At 47.0% G+C, this 24,081-nt stretch overlaps 1 protein-coding gene across 1 annotated transcript; it reads right to left on the bottom strand.

Moving 5' to 3' along the window:
* Positions 1 to 1,016: 1,016 nt before the first annotated feature.
* Positions 1,017 to 22,002, bottom strand: smad6b (SMAD family member 6b). The gene is made up of 4 exons (XM_027022385.2): positions 20,450 to 22,002; positions 17,434 to 17,490; positions 16,309 to 16,386; positions 1,017 to 1,608 (listed from the first exon to the last, which is right to left on the bottom strand). Exons 1-4 carry the CDS (start codon positions 21,243 to 21,245, stop codon positions 1,067 to 1,069), a joined length of 1,473 nt encoding a protein of 490 aa, XP_026878186.2. The 5' UTR covers positions 21,246 to 22,002; the 3' UTR covers positions 1,017 to 1,066.
* Between the last annotated feature and the right edge of the window lie 2,079 nt (positions 22,003 to 24,081).

Genomic DNA, 24,081 nt, shown 5'->3' with positions numbered 1-24,081 from the left:
GAAGAAATCCAAGTTTAAAATGCTAACTTAATAAGAATAACTTAATCATTTAATAATTCTTGCACTCCCTTGTTCAGATGAAAAGGATCAGACAGAAGACAGACATGTTGTGCTGTTACCTTCCCAGTGACGGTGGTCAACATTACAAACCAGAAACTCTCTCTTGTCTCCAGAAGGATGATGGGAAAAGTGCAGCCACAAGCAGAGCCGCTGTGGGGAGGGGCGGGGGGCTTTCAGGCTGGCTCCTCATCTGCTAGACACTTTGGTGCCTGTGGCAGCGCCTGAGGGGAACTCCACCCATAGCTTTTGAAGTATATTCAGACAGGCAGTGCTAGGAACGCACCTCACTAATGCCTCATCCAGTACGATGCTGAGGCAAGAGAAAATGACTATACTGCTAAAACAGTATAGGTCAGGAAGGTCGGAGGTGCTGTCGTTGCGACAAACGTGCAGGTCCCGAGACCTTTGAGCGCTTGGAATATCATGAGGTCACCTACACCTACAGATTTGTGATTCTGAAGGTGAGTGACAAATGTACAGGCAGAAAAGGGCAAATCAAGACATATTATGCGAATACTTTATTATCAATGTGTGAATGGTGTTAGCTTTTTGTCTGGATATTAATAATATATGAAAACTATACACCAAAACCAGGCTCATCCTATTTTTGCTGTATAATTTTTCAAATCGGTATTGAAAGATTCTTTATCTTTATAGATATTTTATATATATTTTTATATATATATATATATATATATATATATATATATATATATATATATATATATATATATATATATATAAGCCAAAGTGCATTTCCTGTTTTTTCCACTTGTCCATGTACACATTGCACCATACATAAATAATTACATTGTAAAAATGACTCCAGTATTTACAAGTATAATATATATTTCATATAATATATAAAACTTTATATTAAATCTAAGTAGATAATATTTGGGATAGTTTGTCAGGTCCATATATTGTCTCGGCACTTCTCTTAAGTCCTAAGTCTGTCCATCCGTCCATCCGTCCACCTGTGCGCGCACCTGCGTGTGTGTTTGTGTTATCTGTGGTTGTTGAGGAGGACTTCCAGCCAGCAGGGGCAGGAGGTGATGAACTGGCGTGAATAGCAGGGTCCCCAGCCTTTGGCGAAGCTGATTCTGACGCTGTTGGGGTCGTAGGGCCCGTCCAGGAAGCCAGGCTCGGCCTGGTGCCGCAGCTGCGCCGAGCGCTCGTAGTCGAACACCTTGATGGAGTAGCCGGGCATGACCTTGCGCACAACCAGGGCACGGCCCCCAGGGGCCTCCAGCGTGGGCGAGTTGACGAAGATTGGACTCTGGCTACGGTTGTAGGCCCACACGCCGTCGGCCTCGCGGCTCAGCAGCAGGCCGTAGCCGATCTTGCCGCGCGTGCGCTGCGCCGAGCCCCCGCGCCGGTCGCCGCCCAGCTGGCCCAGGCACAGCCCCGTGCCTTGAGGTAGGTCGTAGAAGATGCTGACGAAGGGCTCATACACCGGGTAGAGGCGGCCCACCCGCGTGCGGTGCTCCCAGTACGCCACGCTGCACCAGTGCATCTGCTTAGGGGCGTCCGGCGACAGACTGGCGTCTGGAACAGACACAGAGACGGGGGAACGCAGGGTTAGGATCTCGGGAACGCAAAAATGAAGGGATTCTTTATCCAGGAAGATTGTGCACAATGTCAAAACAGCCTTTAAATAAGACAGGCTGTTTTGACATTGTGTACAATCTTCCTTGTACTCACATTGACTTAACCACAAGCCTTCTGTCTGACTACCCATAGCATGTTAAAATCTTAAAATCCAAATTGAAAACAATATTGGATAGAACGCCAAAAAAATCAAAACCCTACCAAACTCCTCTAAAAGCAAATAGTAACTTCTGTCTCCACTCATTGAAAAGCTCTTCTCGCCAGCATGGTCAAATGGCTAGTCCTGGAATACCTGCAGGAGAAGGCGAGGAGTGGCTCCAGACGCCCACCTCCCCATAAATCAGCCTGCTCATTCACTGCTCATTCACTGCTCATTCACTGCTCATTCACTGCTCATGGCTGAGTAGTCCAAGCCCATGGACTCTCCCAATGAATTATAGCTCCCTGGTGTTGAACTTTGCCACACACACACACACACACACACACACACACACACACACACACACTCTACAGTTTGTGTACATTTCTGCTACTCTGGTCTTCCTCCGCTGATGGAGAGAGCATTTGGGGAGGGGGGTTTCCCTGAGCTCATATCCTGTTCCTCCCCAACAATTAATCTCTCTCTCTCTCTCTCTCTCTAAACCAGTGGGTGGCTGAAGATGGGGGTGCGGTTGGACGGCTAGGGTTAGGGTCCCCTCCCTGCTCCCACTGCAGGCTGGGGGAATGGCATTCAGCTCCCTGACAACTTAGCCCAAGCTCGCGACCCCCTGACCCCCAGGCTTTGGCCTATCAGCTCCCATTAACTCACACACAGAGTGATGCCATTATTTTGCTTCAGAGAGTCTATTGGCAGAAGGGATTTAAAGGGCCCAGTCTGTGGCCCCATTCCTGTCACTGGCTGTGCACTCGGACCCTAATGAATGGCTGGGCTATTTCTCAGAGCGTTTGAGGTGGAGGAACACACACACACACACACTTCATCCAACTCAGAGCACACAGTACAGACACACAGACAGGCACACACATGCGCTGGTGATTTGATGTCGCACAAGTGAAAATACACAGCAAAAAACGCGCAAGCGTTAGAAATAAAGTGCACATCCTGGGAAAGGTATGTCGGGACTACAACTCCGCTGTGGGAAGGGGAACAGGTCTGCCAGCTAGGCTGCCGTACAAGATCTGGATGTGTGTGGGAGTGGAACTCTGGTGGCCCCTCTTGCCTGGGCCCCTGAACGTTACCATTAATGAATTCCTCAGATCCTGCGCAAGCCTGCAAGGCAGTTTTTTTCTTTTCTCCTCCAAAGCCTTTACAGCCCTCTGTCTGCTATCATTTCAGAGGCTTAAAAAAAAAGGCCACAGCCTTATGGGCAGCATAAATGGTGCAGGCCACGCACAAGCCAGTTGAAGACATTTAAGTGAAACACAAAGGCTTTGGAAAAGCTGCGACACATGAGACGATGCCTCCACATCTATACATCTGAGACAATAGAGAGAGATGTAGGCTATAATGATGAGCAGAAAATGGTCAGCAGCGGTTAAGTTTGTCCCTCACCCAAGAGTATCACATAACTTTAGCTTATACAAAAAAAGACAAAGAGACAGAGAGACAATGAGAGAGAAACAGAGAGAGAAGCCAGGGGTGCATGTTCCATGGTTTTAGACATAGGTGTAAAGGATAAAGGTTAATAATCTATTTAATGTTTAGTTTAGGAGCAGGAGATGGACATTCCATGAGGCCTCTGCTTAAGACAGACACACATGTGCGAGACACACTTTAAGTGTGCGAGAGGTGAGGAGAATACTGGGCAGTATTTTGTTATGGAGTAAAGTGTGTGTTTTGGCTGCACCGTGTCTTGCTGAGAGCTGCTCTATAAGTGTGTCATTATGGAGGGAAAGACAGAGAAGAGGATCAATCTTCCGATGACGGGTAAACTCACTGGACTTTCCTTAACAAAACAGGGCCATCTCTCTCTATCCATCTTCTCAATCTCTCTACATTTTGCCACAAATACTCTCTGATTATCCAACACACACAGTTCTGTTGAGAAATGGTCAGCACGACTTCCTAAACTTCTCCCTCACCATCTCTCTGTAGGTTTCAGCCCTTCCCCCTGCTTTATTCGCTCTTTCTGCTTCAATAAATCTGTCTCACTAAATCTCTCTCTCACACACATTCTATCAATCTACCTTTCCCCCATCTAAAGATCACCGTTGACATGCCACCCTTAATACACACATGCTTTTCTCACCAACATTCCTGATCTACAAATCACCACCCACCACATTTCAATGCACCTCTGAATAAAGTGTCTCCACCAGCCGAGCAGGCAGATGATGTAAAGCGATGAGCACACGTTTGGTGCCTTGCGGGAGAGCAGGTATTGGGAAATACACATGATCACACCGACGACAATCAGGACACAAAGGACGCAATCAGGACACAGAGGACGCAATCAGGACACACAGAGGTCCTTCCTGCTGCCCCCTGGAGGTCCCTCCTACACACCCACACACACACACACACGGTCATACTACATACACACAAACACACAGTCACTCGACACACTCAAATGCATACACACATACAAAGTCATACTACACACACACACACACACACACACACACACACACACACACACACACACACACACACAAAGACACGCACACAGTCATACTACATACACACAAACACACGGTCACTCAACACACTCAAATGCATACACACATACAAAGTCAATTTACTGTTAATGGTAGAAAGTGCACTTGGAACATGCTAGTATGGAGATGGAGAACCAGTCAACAGGAGCAACTCCCTGGCTGCAGTCACCGTTAAAGACAGCCCTGTAAACCCTCAGTCATAGCACAACGCTTCCACATGAGCGGAAGGGCAGGACACTGAAGCACGTCTTAAAGAAGAACATTCGAAGACCATCCAACCCTGTCATTTCTGGGGTTCCCCTCACTTCAGAGGGAGCCACAGATACACACATCCGCCCACCGTCCCACACGCACAAGCAAGCTGGGAGCAATTACACCACTTTGCATCTGTTTAACCCTGCCACCTCCCAACAGCTCCGTTTACCCATTAAGAAAGTAACGGCTGCTATTATCGCCATTATATTCTCAGAACTGTCTCCTCCGCACGCCGGTCTCGCAGAGGCCGACAGCCAGCAGACAGACAGCGCGCTCAGCCAGCCCGAGTTCACCACTCGACTTGCGCCACCCAGAAATGCAGCTCTTCCAGGGGCTGCGTCAACTCGGAACCAACCAGCATACGTTCCAGCTCGGCAGCGTCTCGGGAAGTTGTCGTGCGAAGCCGCTACCCATCAATCACCTCTCTTGGAGCTCGCAGGCCTCGGATCGGCGGCATTCTGGATGTGCTTTGCGCACTTCACAGTAACGCAGACATGCAGGCTGGTCCCGGATCAGCACTTAGGGTCCCTGGGCTTCTTTTGAGAACAGGTTGGTAAACACTGGAAGGCGCGCCAGACCTTTGAAAGGCCGTGTGGCACTGTGGTGCGAAATGTGTTGACATTAAAGCCAGGAGCGCTCAGTCAAAGCAGAATGATTTAAATGGTGTTAGCAAACTGCACCCTCAAACAGGGGATTAAAGGTGATGGCTGGGGAGGATGACCAGTCTTTTCTGAAACTGTCTGCATTCAATTAGAGTTAAAGACAGAGGGAACGAGCTACTACAAAACGGACCCGTGTGCAAGCATCCACAAACCAGGCTTGCATTTCAGCCCCAGCTTTTGTTTTGCTTCATTGGTAAACTTCTTCATAAACACACACACACACACACACACACACATGCGCGCGCGCGCACACAGGCACTGCCTTTGAACGTCTGCACTTGCAAATAATGCCCTGTTAAAACTACAGCACAATCACTTGGGTAAACAAATGCGTTTCATGCCTCTTCTCTCATCGCGTGCTTCGCAGGGCAAAGAGCGAGATTGTTCACCAACAAGGAAACTTCTCCATGGAAACCACAGCAGACCTACACGGCTGCGTCTCCTCCTCTGGTCTCTCATTGAGGAAGGAGGAGGATCAAAGCGTTCGAAGCCTGCTCGGATGGCGAAGCCGGTGACTTAAAACTGCAGATGAATCACGCCACAGGCTCCCAGTTTGGCCTCAGGGCACCTCAGTAAACGAGCTCCGGGGGCGTTAGGGCAAGGTGGGAGCATGGGACCCGGGTCGGCGTGGGTTTAATCGTGGAGGATCCAGGAAGCGAAATCGTAGGGTTGGCGGCGCAGCGAGCACACACTCCCTCCAGCAGTCGCTATGTTTACACGGTATGTCGAGCATTTCTGCTCCTGAACGGTGCCTTTTCACGTGGTGGAGGGAAAATGAAGAGCAGAGGGGAAGAGGTGGAAGATGCCCACCCCAAAACACACACACTCACATCCCAACAACACTTCAGTGGGGTGAGCTGGGAGTAATTACTACTGAGTACACGAAAAGATCTCAAGAGTTTCGGTGGCAATCCTCTCTTATTATCCCCCTAATGCTTTTAAAAGCACCATGCAGGGAAGAAAGGACAGAACAAGAGGAGAGAGAGAAGAAGGAGGCAGAGAGGGAGAGAGAGAGAGAGACAAACAGCAGCATGGCTGAGCTGGCCTGTCATCTCTTCCCACCAAACTGCAGGCCTACATCCCTGTCTTTATCATCCCCTCTAATCCAGAGAATTCTGAAAAGATGAACTCATTCCTCCGCAGCTCAGAGCAGAGCTGCTGCCGGTCCGTTTAACTAGAGGGAGAGAGAGAGAGAGAGAGAGAGAGAGAGAGAGAAGGGGGGAGTTGCAGTCTCTTATCCTGTGCCAAGGATTATATTCCCCTCCAGCTATTAGACTCTACCACTAGGCTGACAGGCAGAGGGGAGACAGACTGAGGGTATGTTTATGTGCACGCGTGTGTGTGTGTGTGTGTGTGTGTGAGTGTGTGTGTGTGTGTGTGTGTGAGTGAGTGTGAGTGTGTGTGTGAGTGTGTGAGTGGGAGAGAGAGGGACAAAGACAAAGAGGTGGGAGGAAGAGGAAAGAGAAAGACTACATTTTATGGTGCACGGAATTCATCTTTTGACGCCACTCTTGACAGACCAGAGCATTCTTTTTCCAACTCTGGCTGGACAGTGAGGCTGCTCCTGGGGATCACGGAGTTCTTCCGAGTGGGAAAAACTGAAGCAGAATAAACACGGCAGGCCAGGCCCCAAGGCCTCGGTCCTGTGAGGTAAGGCTCAGGTTTTTAGACAACTATCACTGCAGGGCAACTTACAGCTCTCCAGCGGGCTACATTTAGGCTGGCGTCTGTGCTATCTGTGCCATCAAACACGGCTCTATCAGCCAGACACACTAACCGGCCCTGCGCTTTCACACAGATGGATTTCTCTCTGCTTCTCTCCCCCTCTACTACCTCCCCATCTGCGCTCTCTCTCTCTCTCTCTCTTTCCCATTCTGTGGGGCCCCATAACGTGTTCGGCGACATTAACAAAGCGTGAATGAGCACCGGCCAGCTCGAGCGAGCGAGTGAGCAACTGAAGCCCGCAGAGAACTGCGTGCCTCCACCTCTCCCTCTCCTGTCCCGTTGTCGACGAGGAAGACCTGTCGGATCGATAAGCGCCCCCTCGCCCCTGCTGGGCCGCGGGAGGCCAGCCGAGTCCGACCCAGCGCACACTGCTGTTCATGCTCCGTCAAGCGAGGCAGAAGACGCGAGCGAACCAGCCTCTCTGGAGGGAGCCGGAGTGGGTACTGGCGGCCCGTGTGCACTGCTGCTCCGAGCCAGGACGCGGAACCCGGATTGGTTCCCTCCGCTGGATCGGTCATAAATGACAGGTCACAACTAATCCCAGCACAGGCGTGGATGCGACAACGCTACGCATACATGAGCAGCGCTTTCCACCTGCACGCCTGAGCGCTGTTGTATTTCCAGTAGCGTATTTTCCAGCACAAGCGGCAATCCGTGCACAGAAACACAAATGTCATTTCTGCTGCGAGGTCCAGGGGCACGAGTCTGCCGCAAGCGCACCGCGGCATGAGATCGCACGCCGGTTCATCCGTGTCTAGAGGTTTGTTTAAGACAAAGGTTACGGAAACGGACGCCACGTGCCGGAGGTGATGGACGTGCGCTTGACTTAGCGGATGCCGGAGTACTGATCGGCCGGCTGGGTCTCACACGCTGAAGGCAAAATGGGATCTGTCAGCACGCCGACAGACGCGCTCCGTTTCGATCGGCGCTGCCGCGCTCATACGAGGGGCCCGACACCGAGCGAGTGCTGCTCACTGTCCGCAAGACATTACGCTGATCAAGTCACGTACTGCCATCAGCATCAGCTTGGAACAGTGTACTGGGAAACAGTGGGTGAGACATGGGCGAGCCGTGGGTGAGCAGTTTGTGAGCACTACAAAAGAAAACAGCTCTGTGGAGTGGCACTGGGGTTCTGAAAGTGTCTACGAAGCTGCAGTTGCCATTATGTGTTAGCCTGAGCCTGACAACTCTTTCACCCGAGGGAGGGAGAAGAAGCCACATCAGGAAAGGTCAGATCTAAATCTGCTGCAAATACATCCACTGTTAGCAAAATGTTAGCTAGTCTCAAGCCAAGCCAACAGGGACACACACACACACACACACACACACACACACACACACACACACACACACACACACAGCCTACCTTGCTCAGTGTGGAAATGTCGGGCTGCGTAAGTGCACCTTGCTTTAGCCTCACTGTGCCGCGGCTCTTTGCACTTTTAAAAATACCACCTGCCATCGGCGGCAACTGTCAAAGCTCCTCGGGAGAGGAAAGCAGGAAAACAATCCTTCACCTCATTTTAGTCACCCGACTGGACCACACGTCCAAATCCCCCCGTTCCCACCCTGACAGAGCCATGCGCATGCATTTGTAAGTGCCCGCCCTTGAAAAACACTGAGAAAATAAAACAAAATCCAACACACGCCGTCAGCTTCCATAAATGCCTCCTCTTCCGCCCGCTCCCCTGGGTCAGGGCCCGGGGGGGGGGCTTTCAGAGCACCCACCGCTCAAACGGGGCATTGTTCGTCCCAGCCCCCACCCCACGCAGCCTTGAGAGTGGGCTCGCTAAAACACTAAACCAACAGTTGGACATTCCATACATTTTTAATGGCACGGCTGGCCCTTTATCTGTTGTCCTAACCCTGTGGCCTGGCCTGCATGAATGGCTCCATTGGAGGAAGCGTGTGGGTGCGCAGGAGCGCCTCCTGGAGGACAGAGGGAGTGGCAGCAAGCAGAGCGGCCTTTCCGCCGCGCAGGGCTGGGCAGTGAGCCTCCGGGTGAAAGCAATCACTTGCAAGCTCCGCGTGTTTTTAAACGCCGGGGATCGGCGCAGGACGGGGCCTGGTTTTCTGTGGCACGCGTGCAGCTGTCCGAGCGCCGGGATCACCCGCGTGCGTTAGGAAGGGCCCGGATTACACGTTAGCAGCTATGCAGAGGAAGTGGCCTGCCGGCCAGTGTGCCACATCAGTGTGGACGCTAAACCTGCAACAAGGCTTAGATCGAGGTTGGGCTGACCATCGGGGTCGAGGACAGAATCAGCATATCAACTCAAGGCCGAAATGCCCGATTCAAAAAAGCTCCGTCATTTAGAGAAGCCTCCAGTGAGCCCCTGGGAGTGCAAGCACTGCCCAGAGCCTAACAGTGTTGCCATGAACAAGTAAGTAAACACGGTGTGTGGCAGCATAGTCTCTGTTGACTCAGGGCTGATTTTGCAGGCAGCTGCCGTGCCGTTCTCCAGATTAACAGGTTTCTATTAGCCGAGCAGAGAGTGAAGCATCTGACGCCACACCTCTTCATCCAGTGAGTGATTAACGCTTGTGCTTGGGTTCAAACGAGCTGCAAAGCCTCCTGATGAATGGCTAGTTGCAATCATAAAAAACGTTAAAATGAAATACGATGCGGGCAGGCTTGAACACTATATGTATTGTGTTGCTGTGCTGTTATAAAAGTACATAACAGCTCTGTTAAAAAAAGACCCCCCCCCCCCCCCCCCCCCAAACACATACACACACACACGCCTTGCAAAAGCCTCACATCTTGAAATCCTTATAACACTCAAACAACCTGGAGAGAAAACAAAAGATTCTAATCTAATATCCTTGAGATCTCATTCCAATCCCACATCAAGAGGCCAAACAGTGTGTGGACGGACGGACACACACACGCACACGCACACACCATAAGGACTTGCACACTGTGAACACACTCACTTGCCCATAAGGAGATAAGACAGCACCAATCTGTGTCATTACACATTCAAACATTTTACAGACAATACAGTTGTCTGTACAGTTTTTCGGTAGGCCACACCTACTTCCTTTAAGGCCCTGAAAACAGACTGAAAACAGGGATGTTGGGACAGCTCTGATGTGAAGCACCTATTCCCAGCCCTGCGTCAGAGGCCCAGACACAACCAACGCAGTGGAGACGTCGAGCTGGCAAGGTAGCTGTTGTCTGATGACTGATAACCACGTTATTTAACGGGAAAGGGGAAGCCTTCTCTCCGGACAGGAACACACATTCGAGGAGAGCCCCATGGCTTCAGTCACAGCACAGTGGCGTGTGTGTGTGTGTGTGTGTGTGTGTTTGGGTCAGTGCATGTTTGTAAGAGACAAAAACATTTTTTTGCTCAGGATGTTCAGTGTCACATGCTCCATACGTAAAACTCAGAACAAACCTTGGCAGGAAAGTTCAGTTAATGAGCACAGACACACACCCAACACATACATGCACACACACAAACACACATCACCTCCAAACCACTGGCCTTCTCTTCAACATTCCTCATCCTCCCCCTGCCGTCAAAGGGGCGATTGAGCGGGGCCCAGCGGTCCGGCGCTACGCAGCCAAGGCAGGCTTTTTAAAACAGGATGTTTGGCCGAGGCCTCCTTCCCCTCAAATAAACAATCCGCAGAACCTGGTTTTTTGGAGGCTGGGTGGAAGTACTCGAGTCACATTATTTCCACATCCCGTATCCTGGATCTCTCCAGAGCCTGGGTGAATGCGGCCATGCTCGGAGGCTGCGGTGGAAACCTGAGGCCCTGTGCCAGGCAGAAAGGGGGCGGAGGCCGGGTGGGCTGCAGCCCACTGGGGCGAACCCAAGCAGCGGGATGAGGGGGGCAGGGAGGAATGGGCCCGGAATGGCTCGGCTACCCCTCACTAGAGTCTGGGATTTCACCCCACTGGAGGGAGGCCCAGGGTCTGGGCTAGGAGGGAGCATGTGTCACAGGCGGCTGAGGGGATGCGTGTCTCCTACGTAAGTGGGAACGGCAGGAAATGAGGTAAACCACGGCAGAGCGTCCCATGAGAACAACCGCTAAAATTAAAATGCAGCACTATGACATTCACTTAAATAAATTCCTCAGATGTGCATTGGGGTATGTCAAAGTTGATGTCATCTGGGTGATGTCATCCCAACCGTAGTGGCTTGTGTCAGTGAAGGACAAAACCCATCTCGTCAGCCTTTTGGCAGTGACTCAGCATCAAGGAGTTGGAATGTGGGCACATTTACAGTTCACGGTCTAATAACACAAAGTGTGGAAAATAACATTAAAAAGCACAATGGCCTTAAACTCAATCTAGGCACAAATGTCTGTGAGGAAGCTAATGAGCTCAATTCCAGGGAAAGATATCAAATGCATTTTAAACTGCTTGAGAATTTACAGATGCAATCTAATCAGGGCTAATAAGAACAGCCATACATGCTTTGATTACTCTGTTTAATTATGCTGCACACATATGCGCACACACACACACACACACACACACACACACACACACACACACACACACACACACACACACACACACCCACACCAGGAATGAGTTAAACTTTTGAGGTGGTTCAAGCTGACCTAGTCACACAGGCATGTGTGTTTATACTGCATGTGCATCAGAGAACAACAACATGAAAACAACATTCTGTGTGTCTGTCTGTGTGTGTGTGTGTGTGTGTGTGTGTGTGTCAGACTATCATTCTAGAACAGAAACCCCCACTTGTCCTGAACAAAAAACCTACACAGCACTTCTACTGTAACTGGAGCTGCGGCTGGTCTACCTGCACAACACCAGCCCACTGCAAGCTGACAAACAACAGCAATAGAAATATCAATGTGAATGTGGCAATACACTCAAAGTCTGATTCACTGCCCGTGTGTGGCCAATCCACTTGTGATGGTCACAAAACACAGCAAAATCCCGACTGATGGATCTACGCCCCCAGTGCTCTTTTGTGACCAGTTAGGTGTTAATTCAACTCTGGATATTTTGCTAGGTAGCGTCTTCTATACATTGCTTACTTACTCATTTATGTTGTTGCCATATGCAGCTTATGCCAGTAGCTTTAGAGTCAGTCCTACTGGAGAGGCTAAAGGAAGCTGAACTTTAATGATGGAAGTCAGGAAGGAGATACATCTGAACAGGCAGCTGAACAGGCAGCTTCCCGCAACGTCTGTGCCCTTCTGCTCCTCAGACCGGTGGAGCAGAACTCCCAAGTCTGGCCAAACAGGGACGAAGTGGAAAATATCCAGGTCTTCTCAGACAAATCTCGGAAGGTGGGTGGTATCACTCTTAAAGCATGCCAGCTGCAGTTGGATGCCTGGTGAAAGTGACGAGGCATTCTTCCCATTCCGAACAAGCATGACTGATGCCAGCTCTAGCAGACCCAGGCAACAGTGGCGTCTAGGAAAAACCAAGCCTGGCCTCACAGTGATGACACAGCTCACGCTGCACTATGTTGACTGATGCACACAATTATGATGCAATACCACATGAATGTACACTTGTACAGTTGTACAGCTGTAAACAGTCTGGACAGGTTTCCTTCTTGACATCTGGCAGTTAGTTCCACTGTACTTTTTAACAGAGCGTTTGTTGTTGTTGTTTTCAAAATCATGACGTCGGTGATTTCGAATGTAAAATTTTTTTTTTTAAACCCTTCACTTTAATTATTTGTATGTTATCTGATGAATCAAAAGCCCCAAGAGCACAGCGAGGAACTAGCAGCGAGGAGGCAACAGCGTGTCGCTGCTACACACCCGGAGGCCAGAATGCGTGAAATGCACAGATCACAGAACAGGGAAACACACACGGTTATACAGGAAGCAATGAGCAATAACTTCAAAGGGCATCGTCGCTCTAACGTCCACACAACTGAGAGCTGGGAGTGAGGAAACAGGTGTTCCGCAGTTCTAACCCAGCCACAGATTCAGCACACACACACGCACGCAGGCGCGCACACGCGCTCGCACACACACACACCCTGGGGCTATATGTTCTGTGGGCATACTTTGATAACGCAACACTTAATCAATAATTGTAGTTTATCACACACCCAAATCCACACTGATACCAACAAAAACAGAGTTAGACAGACACATGCACATTACAGCCCCCAAACAGTTATTTTAACACAAACTAGAGTCACCAGGATTTAATTAAAACACACTTATGTACAGTGAAGTTTCTAAGTAACTGGACAGAGTCATGTGCCTTGTATTGGCTCTGTAAACCAGCAAAATGGCTTTGAAATGAAGTAAAGGGACTTTTATCTACAATAGCTGAGCCATATAGGAATAACATCCATTTATATACTTTCCTTCTCTTTCTATTTTAGAAGGCCAAAAGTAACTGTAATTGTATGCACAGTTGTTTTTTGGACAGCTGTGTGCTGTTGCAACATTAATTCATGCACAAGCGCACTAACACAGAGTCTGGAGCTGATTCTAGATGTGGTGTTTGCATCTGGAGTCTGTTTTGGTTGTCTTTCAACATAAGAATCAAAGAAGCATCAATGCCAGGACTTCATGAAGCTGACAAATCAGAATAAATCAGAGACATGCCCAAATCATTACAGTTGTCACAGTCGACTGTTTGGTAGTTTACTAAGATTCGAGAATGCACTGGTGAGTTCATAAGTAGCAAATGACCAGACGAACCACAGAATATTATAACAGTGGATCACTGAAGAATATTTTAGCCATAAAGGAAAACACTTCAGATCAAGAACAATATTCAGAATGTCTGTAGATATGCATCAAAAACAACCAGGAAGCCAAAACGCTGACTGCTGACTGAGGATACGTGTAAGGAGCATCCCAACTGCCCGGATACGACAGCATCTGGTAGCAGAACAACGATCCAAAGCAATCTAATAAAAAGGTGCGATTTGTTTTCATCGCTAACTAAAGATAGGCTGCTGCATGAAATGAATAAAAAAGATCCCTATATGATTCACTCAATATACATGTAAAAATGCTTTTTGCCATTCTATCATGATAATTGTAAACGTTACGTAATATGTATGTTTAAATAAACATTTTATCCAATTATTTTCATATAGGAACGAGAAAAATACCAAGTATGCTTGGTATGCTTAAATCACTATAGCAGTATCAGTCAGAGATATCACAGTTCAGTATTTTTCCCCTGATTATTTAGGCTTAAGTTCCACTGAATCCAGAGGAATGTTGTGAAGTAATGAAGTGCATGCAAGCCCAGATGCTGAATCCCAGTCAGACTGAATGAGGCAAGCCTTCTTCTCCCTCCCTCTCTCTGTGTTTTTCTCTCTCAAACCACCAGAACACAACTTTCAAGTTAAAAATCAAGAGTTGAACAAAAACCTCTGCTCCAGTTGAGTCGTGCTCTGCAGCGATTGTCAAACAGCAAGGGATAAATATTGGAAGCAGGTATTACAGTAGCCCAGGGGCTGCAATGTGCTGCTGCAGTAACCTCAACCGCACCCTCCCCCTGAAATTCTGCCCTGTGGCCCCACTTTTAAGAGCTTTCCTAGTTCCTGCGCGTGGGGTAGGGACGAGGGTGGGGGGAGCAGACGCTCGAGCACTGCACGATTGATCTCTGCTTTCTGGAGGCCAGAAGGGTGCGGTGCTGGAGACGGATGTGGGGGAGTACTGATAAGCGCTTGGGGAGAAAAGGAGAAAGATTCCTCTCTTCTCCAGCGCGCCGAGGGAATTCCTAAGGAATATCATTTCTGAGCAGCTCTGTCCGATGCACGGACCAAGAGAAACATAATTACTTACACAGCAGCTAATAGGATAGACTGGAGGTATTTGAGAAACCTGGGAAAAATAACCTAACTGTAAGGGTTATGACATGCTTCACTAAAGATTACTGCTAGTTCCTGCTGCTTGCTTAAACCAGTCATTAGACCTGAGCAACTAAAGAGAAGCAGAGTTGGGCGAGCCCAAGTTTTCAAATTTATTTTTTCCAACCCCACACTAGAGAAACAATACTCTATTTAGCAAAAAAAAAAAAGAGAGATCAGCCGTGTGCCCGCCACAACAGCATAGTCAGTTCAAACACGTCTGCAGTGCACCAGTCTATTAGAATTACCCAGAGTGTTTGAACCGACATTTGTTGACATAGGGAGGGTCCCTTGCTTAGAGAGTAGTGGTGGCGGGACACATCAGCAGGAAAGCCATGCAGGCTTTTCCCTCTGCCGTGGCCATGATCCTGTGCATGCACGATGTGCTTCCAGGCTGTGTGAGACAGGCATGCTGAGTGCATGCCGTGAGAGGGGAGTGTTTCTTCTCAAATCAGGAGGCCGGACCTCCTCTTGTTCGTTGGTGTGGTCCTGTTCACATGAGGAGAAAATGTCCTGCCTGCCTCTCCCCTCTTTCCCTGCAGTCCACGTTTATCCTCCCTAGAGAGAGCTGTAACTCTGCTTGTGTGTGTGTGTGTGTGTGTGTAAGGTTCCAAATGTGCATGTGTGCATGCCTGCGATGGATAAATGCATGTGGGAGAGTGGTCTGTGCGTCCCTGTGTGTGTGTGTGTGTGTGTGTGTGTGTGTGTGTGCTTGTGCATGTGTGTAAATGAGTGTGTGTCCAAGCAAGCTTGGATCTTATTACAATTTGATCCCACTCAAATATTTCTGAAAGAAAAACAGAGGAGGGTAGGCCGGGTCTGTGGCCAGCCCGTCCGGCCCACCGCACCGCAGCCTCACAATGAGAGCTTTATTTGCGTTGCACTCTCCCCGATCTGTATGCTCTTTAATGAATTTGACGACATTTATGTTGTCAAGCACAACATAAAAGCCAAATTACCTGCAAAGTTTGCACATGTATCCCCTTCGCATGGGAAGCCATAGTTTCAAACAGCAAAAAAACAAACCAAACCCTAGCTCCTACCACACTGGGATAGCAACGTTAACCTATTCCTGCCCCTATGCAGGAGCAGGCGTTAGAGGCATGTAAGACCCAGCTTTCATCAGGAACTCGGACTTGTTTGGCTGATGTGTGGGGTAAATCGTACAGGTGTGATAAAACACGACATCCGGAGCATATCAATGCCTCAGGGATAAATGGCTTACTGTGTGATTTATTCCATAAATTTACTGCTTCTTGCAGTGAAAAAAAAAAAAGAGAGAGAGAGAGAGAGAGAAAGAGTGAGAGAAAATACCTGACACAAGGTCATCGTTGCAGGCACATAGCTTTTGTTTGAACAGTGAAATTTCCTCAAAGGTTGCAAAGACAGCGCAGAATTTCACAACCAGAGCATGGGGCATGCTAATGTTTAGCTGCAGCTAGCTGCACAGTTGCTAGGCTAAGCAATGGTGTACTCACAGGGCTGTGGGTCCACAAAAAAAACCAACTCACCTGAGAATTCCCCTTGGGTGACGTTTGGCGAGCTGGCAGCCTCCATTTCAGTGTAAGACAGTGTGGAATCTGACAGATCTAGAGAGAGAAGAGGCCATTAGTGTGACATCAGCGTGTAAACTCTTGTCAAAATACTCACAGCTCAGCAGAGGAGATATTTATATTATCCATTTCTCACCAGCAATCTATTTAAGCATGTCAACATGGCAGCATTTTCAGGTTCCTTGCTATGGCATCTCAGCAAATGGCAAACATGCAACTGTTGCCGGTAACTGCACACAAAGGATGCTGCTCATCTTGAAGAATGCTTGTTCTTTAGAATGGTGTCACATTTGCTCCTTCTTACAGTCGTTGCCCAGGGCTGGGCAGTGGCAGTGTGCGTGTGTGCGTGTGTGCGTGTGTGTGTGTGTGTGTGTGTGTGTGTTGGGCTGGGGGGTATCCCTGCCTAGCCACTGACCCAGTGGCAGGTTCCAGCAGATCCCACCCTCATCCAGGCCCAAGCCCAAGCCGCCTCCACACTGGCATGCTGAAAATGGGTCCCCCGGATGCTGGCTGCAGCCTCCAAGCTCGCTCGCTCACTCTACGTCTCCCTCTCTCTCTCTCTCCGCTGCCGCACACATTCCTGGCCACTGTGCCTAATTGCCACCATTAAAATTCTTCACGTTGCTGTACACTATGCTTCCTCTCTAGCTCCCTCCAGAGCTAGCGATCCGTCCAGTGGGAGGGAGCCCGGGTGCCACTGGCTACACTACAAGGTCCAGCCTATTTTGTTACGTGTTTTTTTTTTTTTGGTTGGTCATAGGGTAAATTATACTTTTATGTATTGGTCTGAGCCAATTGTTTTACTACTAAGAGACCATTCGCATGATAGTGTTCATGTGTCTGTTGCTGCCTTTAGAAGCAATATGGCTAAAATAAGACTTGCATCCAACATACATACGCACAGCGCTCAAATGTGAATTTTAGAACTGTTTTCATTGATAAGAGTAATTAGTACTTCATATTCTCAAATGTGTATATGTTTGTGCATGTGAATGTGCATGTGTGTGTAGGTTCACACATGTGCGCGCACGCGTGTGTGCGCGTGCATGTGCGTGTGTGTGTGTGTGTGTGTGTGAGGCTCACCCAGTGGCTTGTGTTCATCGCTAGGGGAAAGCCTTGAGTATGGAGGAGGGGGCGACTCTGCAGAAGAACAGTAGCATTAAAACAGAATCACAGACATGTCCTGCCCTCAAACTACTGAACTGTAAGTACATGGTGTAGCCTAAATAAGGCTGGAAAACAGAGCTGATCCACCGATGCTGCATTCCTGATGTTCAAAATGTCTGTATTTGATTAGTACTACTACAGTGTGTAAAGCTAAATAGGTCAGAAACAGGGGGAAAAAAGTTCAAGTCCCACACATAATTTACGGTTTAAACTTTGAAAAGAAAATTACTAATTGAAATAAATGTTAACACCCAAACAAAACCACTATAATGCAAAACAGCATTATTGTAGATTCCCCCTCAATTTTGGTGATTTGCTTCTGAAAATCAAAACAACAAATAATGTTTGTATTGTATCAACATTTTACAAGCCAACATATAAATGCAACATGAAAAACTAGACACGATCTTTCAAAAGATGTCTCAAGCGCAATGAGTGATGCTGACCAATTTTAAAGGAGAAAACATTCCCTACGTATTTCTGGCTACCTGTCTGGAAGGGGGGGGACTATGCTGGAACACGGTTCCAAACGTCATGCTGGTTGCCCTGGACTAACATGGCCTTTTTAAAAGAATTTTAAAACATTCAGATACTGCTGAAAAGATTGTGGGGTCGTGACCTCTGAGGACAAAACTTCTGAAAGAAAAGATAAACTGGTCATAAGAACGCAACGGCAGCACGAAAGAAGCAAAGTGGGTGAACACGTAGTGACCTCGCCTAGAGGGAGAAGGCACGGAACAAAAAAAAGGGCCATAATAGCTCCTGTCTCTTTAAGAGTGGCGGCAGTAATTGCCAGGATCCTAACTCAGTCACTCAGATACACAGCTAGTCAGTCTGGCGCCAGTAGTACGCAAACTGTATATTATCACCACTCCTTCACCTAAATAGCATGAGGGGACCTTCTTAGGCAAAAGGCCTTTTAAAACGCAACTTGAAACTGATCTCATTTCAAAGGGATTAATGCCTAACCAAATAAAAGAAAAAAGAACAGGGCCTTTTGCCCGCACGCAGCCAAGTCGCATTTACCACCCGCTTTCAGATGTTTTAATGTTGTGAATCCATTCCTACTTTTGGGGGATTTTGTGATAAATCAATTAAGGTTTTTATACGTTTTTTACGTTTTATAAATTTGGGCACATGGTATATAAAAATACTCAAACGTGTGCGAATGAAAGTTAATGAAAATTAGTTAAAAAAAATATTTAAAATTACCGAGACAAAAAACCCCAACAACAAACAAACAAACAAACAAAAAACCGGTCTGGTGGATCTGTTTATGCATTTTTATCCCGCTATAAATCCATGTTTAATTAGAGTAAATAAAAACTCTGCTTATCTTGACAACAGTCTAGCACAGACACAGCTTTGGACTGTAAGGTCTGTCTTTCGCGTAGTTTGTGAACATGCGCAAACGTCAACGGCGGGTAGAACATTTCGGATCCGAGAGGCCCCTGCTCAGTCGCATGGAGAAAATACCCCCTTTAACGGGACACGAACGCACGCATGCCCCCGCAAAGCCTCGGGAGGGGCTGTTCTCCATCTCATACATCTCTGAGCCAAGGCAAGTGCGATTAGCGCTGTGATCGAAAACACAACCGGTCCAATACACTGTTATTTATACTTGGTGTAATAAAAAAAACTTGATTTTTGTTTATTCATTACGTAAACCCTAATAAGAAATATGAGTAACCGCCGTTTCCAGACCGTTATTCTGCAGTTTCTGTGAAGCAAAACGAGCTGTCCACCGCGGAGGCGACATCGCGCTCTTCAGAAAAAAAAGTTTATTGCATGGAGCAGACCCAACACTAGAATGTTAAAGGTTGGGCCTACTTATAAGTTTAAAACAGAATTCTCCACTTTCGTCAAGGACGTTGCAAAAGAAAGGTGGGTAGCTGGCAAGCTTTTCTTTTTTTTCTTTTTTCTTTTTTTTTGTGATGCACACGTGGTCCCCAGGTTAGCTAGGCTACTCTGCAATAAGTCACTGTTTGGCCAACGTTTATAAATCTTAATGCATACGCCACCAATGTAGACTGTACAAACCTAGCATTCTATGAGATTTTTTAGGATTTGAATTCGATTTTCCTACTCTGTTTTTAATAGTCTACTTTTTATTTAATTTCTCAATTTACATCACAAGTTCCACTCAGATCTTCTCTTTCATTAGTTTCTTAATATATGAATCACTTTGATTAATGAATAGCTCTGCTATAGGTCAAATGGGTTATGAAATGATACAAGCCATAACGCACAAAGCAACTGGCAAGCCTTAAGTAATCTTCATATCATATTAAAAAGGTCTATGCACTTAATAAACTTCAGTGAAACGCCTACTTATGACCGTGTTTTGGTCTTTTTAGTGGGGTAATTCAAGGCTGTGTGCTTAAATCACAGAATTACTTAGATGCTAAAGGTTAGTCGTTTCCACTGTAAAAGCAGATGCTTAGAAAACTGAGAAATGATTGTGAATGCGAACAGTTCAGTTGACACCTTTCTGTATAACACTTTCTTGCTCAGTTTCAGATAAACACTCTCCACACTTGCAAGTGTTGGTCCAGTTTGATTTGAACCTGGGGTACATATGGGCGGCTGCAGAGTGTTAGCTTCTTTTTTTATCAAAAGCACCTGTAACATCCTAATCAGCCTGTCAAAGAACAAGGTCCCGATCCAACACTTCTTGCTTGCAAAGCCAGGGAGAGCATACGAAGCCTGTCACACAGAATAGTTACATACCACATACTGCAATACTAGGCATCTCCAGTTACTCTGAATCTGAGAAACGCTAGCGGTGGTCAGTCGTTAACACGTTCCTTATAGCATTGCCAAATCAAGTCAAACTAATTAACTATAACCTACAGGGAAGCCTTTCTTAGTGCACCACAGACTTTATATTCAGAATCTACAGCTTGAACAACATAAGAACAGGTATCCTTACCTGGCCCACAGAGACGACTGTAATGATATGGGTTGCAGCACACCACGGGGCCATCCTGTGTCCCGAAGCTCTTGCACTCACAGAGCGGTTTGAGCTGGGCCGTGTGCTGCAGGTCAGACCACCGGTAAAGCTTACAGATTAGCAGCTGAGGGGGAGCCATGTGGCCGCCTAACCGCAGCTCGGTCCGCGATACCATTACACAGTCGCTTGGCATTCCCCCTTTGGACTCCACGGCTTCCAACAGAGTATCCAATGTTTTCTCTTTTAGCCTTTTTAATAGCGAGTAGGTGGCGGTCTTGAGTTCCTGCTCCATTACGGAGCGAGGCTTCGCCTCTTGACTCTCAGGAGAACCGTTGTCCCGAGATCCAAGGTTCCTCAGCACGAACTGACACGAACTCGGTTCCTTACCCTGAGCAGCCTGGGGGGTCCTGGATCCAGAATGGTCCCGATCTTTAAATAAACAGCAAGTGACTGTCCTACAATCGCTGTCCTGCAAGGACCGAGGGCTTCCCTGATCCAGAACACACACTGCACCCCCATCTTGGTCCAAAGTGACCCCGGAGCCGCCGATCTCACTGGGATTCCTGGCACACACTCCCCCATAGTCCACGCCAAGTGACCCGCTTGGGGTCATCGGTCCGAGTTCCGTCTTGGGAATTTTTTCTGGGTTGTTACCAAAAAGATCGTCCGGAGACCCCTCGCTACTTTTGCCATTTCCATCGCCCCCCTCTTTATCTGGAATCAAACGGCTTCTCCAGAGTCGCCGCACAAGACCTGAGCGTTTCGTCCTGAACATACGACAATTTAAAAATCTAGATGTGCTTTTATTTTTGTTCAGCTCTCCGCGTTTTAAAACTGTTTCTGAGATCGTACAACATTAATGTTTGCTGATTGCTGTGCAATATATGCACAGCCGAGCACTGTATGTCGGTGGCAAAACCACAACATTAGTTTAGAAGGCACAATGTTATGTAGCATTAAAATACAATGCGTAAAATAAAAGCAAGGCTCAACAGAAATCAAAATGCATTCAACTGTGAATGCCGTCAAGTTAAAGAAAGACGCTATGCAAAATGCAACTACTTAAAAAAAAGTTTACCTATGTTCTATTTACTAGTTTACGTGATAGGAAATATGTGTATATTACGCATAATTTAGGTTAGAGACAATACTGACTAAAGTGACGTTCTGGCTAAAAATCACGGAAAGATATAGGCTAACATATATCGAAAAATAATTTGCACGTTCTTAAATGGTTCGGACTTTGAAACACATTCAGATCCACACTATAGCGGTACTAGAGACATGAATGAAGCTCCTCCGCGAATTAATTCCACAGAAAAATCCTGCCGGAATTCACGATCCCGGTTGATTGCCACTGTTGCAGCGCACTCCTATTTAGTCATCCAAAATATCCGTGTGCTGCGGCCAGAAAAGGAACAATCCGTGGACTAAAGTGTGCTCCCGATCCCGTGTTCAGACCTGGTCAAACTACAGCCCAGATCTCTCTCTTTCTCCGTTTCTCTCCCTTTTTCTTTTTTTTCTCCCCCCGACACACACACACACACACACACACACACACACACACACACACACACACACACACACACACACACACACACACACACACACACACACACACACACACACACGGGGCCCCTGAGGAGAGCGATGGAGCCATTGGCTGACTACCATCATGTGCTAGTCTAGACACTTTGGCGGCTCTGAGCTGCACTGATTGTTGCGCAAACAAGGTTTCAAGTTTCTTAACTCTTAAAGGCGTAACATCCATCTCTTTCCTTTAACTTTATGCATTCTAACCGAGTCGATTCTTTACTTCACGAAAAAAAAAAAACAATTTACATTTGGGACCGATTTTAAAAGCGTGGAAGTTCTCGCATATGCATTTAATGGTAAGTTAATGTATACGGTATAAAACTTTGCTGTTGGGTTTTGTAGATGATATATTCATAAAGGAGTGACCACAGTGCACATCTCCTGCCATGTTTTTGACTTTATGGTATGGAATTCAACCACAAGGAATTTTTAATAGTGCGGGAAGCCCACAAATTCTAAGGAATAACCACATGTCGCGGGAAGGCCCCTCATTTGGCTTCTGGTCATATACAACAGGTTGTGAGGTCTTGTGCATGTACGCAGTAATGTGAATTAGAGTTGACCGGCCATCTCTTTATAATATATTTATACAACACGGCGAATATTTTAGATACATAGTGAACATTTGGAGTTAGTATTTTGGTCAAACGTCAGGGAGAAAATCTATATAAGACGATGTAGCATCTCTCAAAAACGCAGTCTGCATAACGTAATGCGGAAAAGAAAATGCTCCTTAAGCAAGTTAAAGAAGTTACGCCTCCAAGCTAAAATACTACCTGTCAGCATGATATGTTATTTTCTTCATAAGGGTGATCGTGAGCCTCTTCACTCGAATGCTTTTCTGCACGGGTGAACGACATGGGGAAATTCCAGGTTTGGGAAGATGATAAACATAGAGACTTTTTTAACGTTATTATAACAACCTAAATAATCATTTACACGTAACCATAGAAGCTACAAAACTAGGATCTGGACAATCACTAGAAAAGCAGAAAAAAGAGCATCCGAGATAGATAGCAACTTAAGTAATTATTTAAAGTAAAAGGATCATGTAACTTTTGCAACAAGTGCTGTATCATAGTACTACACTATTTTTGTTGGAGGCTTCCCACGGTGCTCGCCCCGGTCGTGTACGCAAAGGGTTAAAGGCTTTCGCTGGAGTCGGCCAGGCGGAGCCACGCCTTCTGATGTATTAACTTGCTCAAAGTAGCAAAAGTTCAGCATTACGCACTGTTGATTGGTTCCCCTGATTTTACGACTTGCCTCCGGAGACAGCGATTGGTCGAGAAAAATAAATGCAAATAGACGCGCCCACTGTTGCTGCAATTGACGTTGAATGAAATAAATTCCCTATTTCCCGGCAGGTTGCCAAGAAGCAGCGCGCCGTATTTGACACGCGTATTCGACAGGAAACTATGTCAATACGGCTGTAACAACGGCGCTGTGTTGACAGTCTTATTTATCAAGTGATCAGGGTATGAAAGGGAGCCGTGGAAGAAAGGATCTAAACAGGTTACAAAAAAATGTACATACAAAACGAAGAACGAAGGTGTTTTTTAAATGGGTCGCTATAATCTGCGAAAAAGTGAATGAAAGATTCTAAAGAGTTTGCCTTGCACGCACTGGGTTACCGACCAAGTGCTGACTAATACATTTGGTCACAGTTAAATATATATCAGGAAAATATATGGCTTAATTTAAACTAATAATCACACACACAGTTTAGGGTACTGTAAAATTATCAAAATTAAATATGTGTTAAATAAAATATAGAGTTTACAGTAAAAGTAATAAACACAGGCACACGCACACACACCTACCTGGCTGTATCAGTAAGAGTGGTGTTTGCCAGTGTGTGAGGTGGAATCAGGTTTCTCAAGCAGGTTCATGGAGGTTAGAGAGGGAGAGAGGGAGCACGCAGGTCCTCATGCCTGCTATGTGTTCTAGGCACCTGTTGTAAATACTTACCCTTTTGAAACTCAATCACACATCAGGCGAGGCAAAGAAAACAGTTA

Source organism: Electrophorus electricus, chromosome 4 (assembly GCF_013358815.1).
Source record: "Electrophorus electricus isolate fEleEle1 chromosome 4, fEleEle1.pri, whole genome shotgun sequence".
Taxonomy (NCBI): Eukaryota; Metazoa; Chordata; class Actinopteri; order Gymnotiformes; family Gymnotidae; genus Electrophorus; species Electrophorus electricus.
Note: the sequence above shows the minus strand (reverse complement) of the source record. Positions and strands in the feature narration are given on the sequence as shown.

What these genes read in the sequence shown, in the direction of transcription:
- smad6b (XM_027022385.2), bottom strand. Translation starts at nt 21,245, where the DNA reads ATGTTCAGGACGAAACGCTCAGGTCTTGTGCGGCGACTCTGGAGAAGC. An exon ending in CAGTCGTCTCTGTGGGCCAG is followed by an intron (nt 17,491 to 20,449) that starts GTAAGGATACCT and finishes GTTCTTCTGCAG; the next exon opens with AGTCGCCCCCTCCTCCATAC. An exon ending in CACCCAAGGGGAATTCTCAG is followed by an intron (nt 1,609 to 16,308) that starts GTGAGTTGGTTT and finishes TGTCTGTTCCAG; the next exon opens with ACGCCAGTCTGTCGCCGGAC.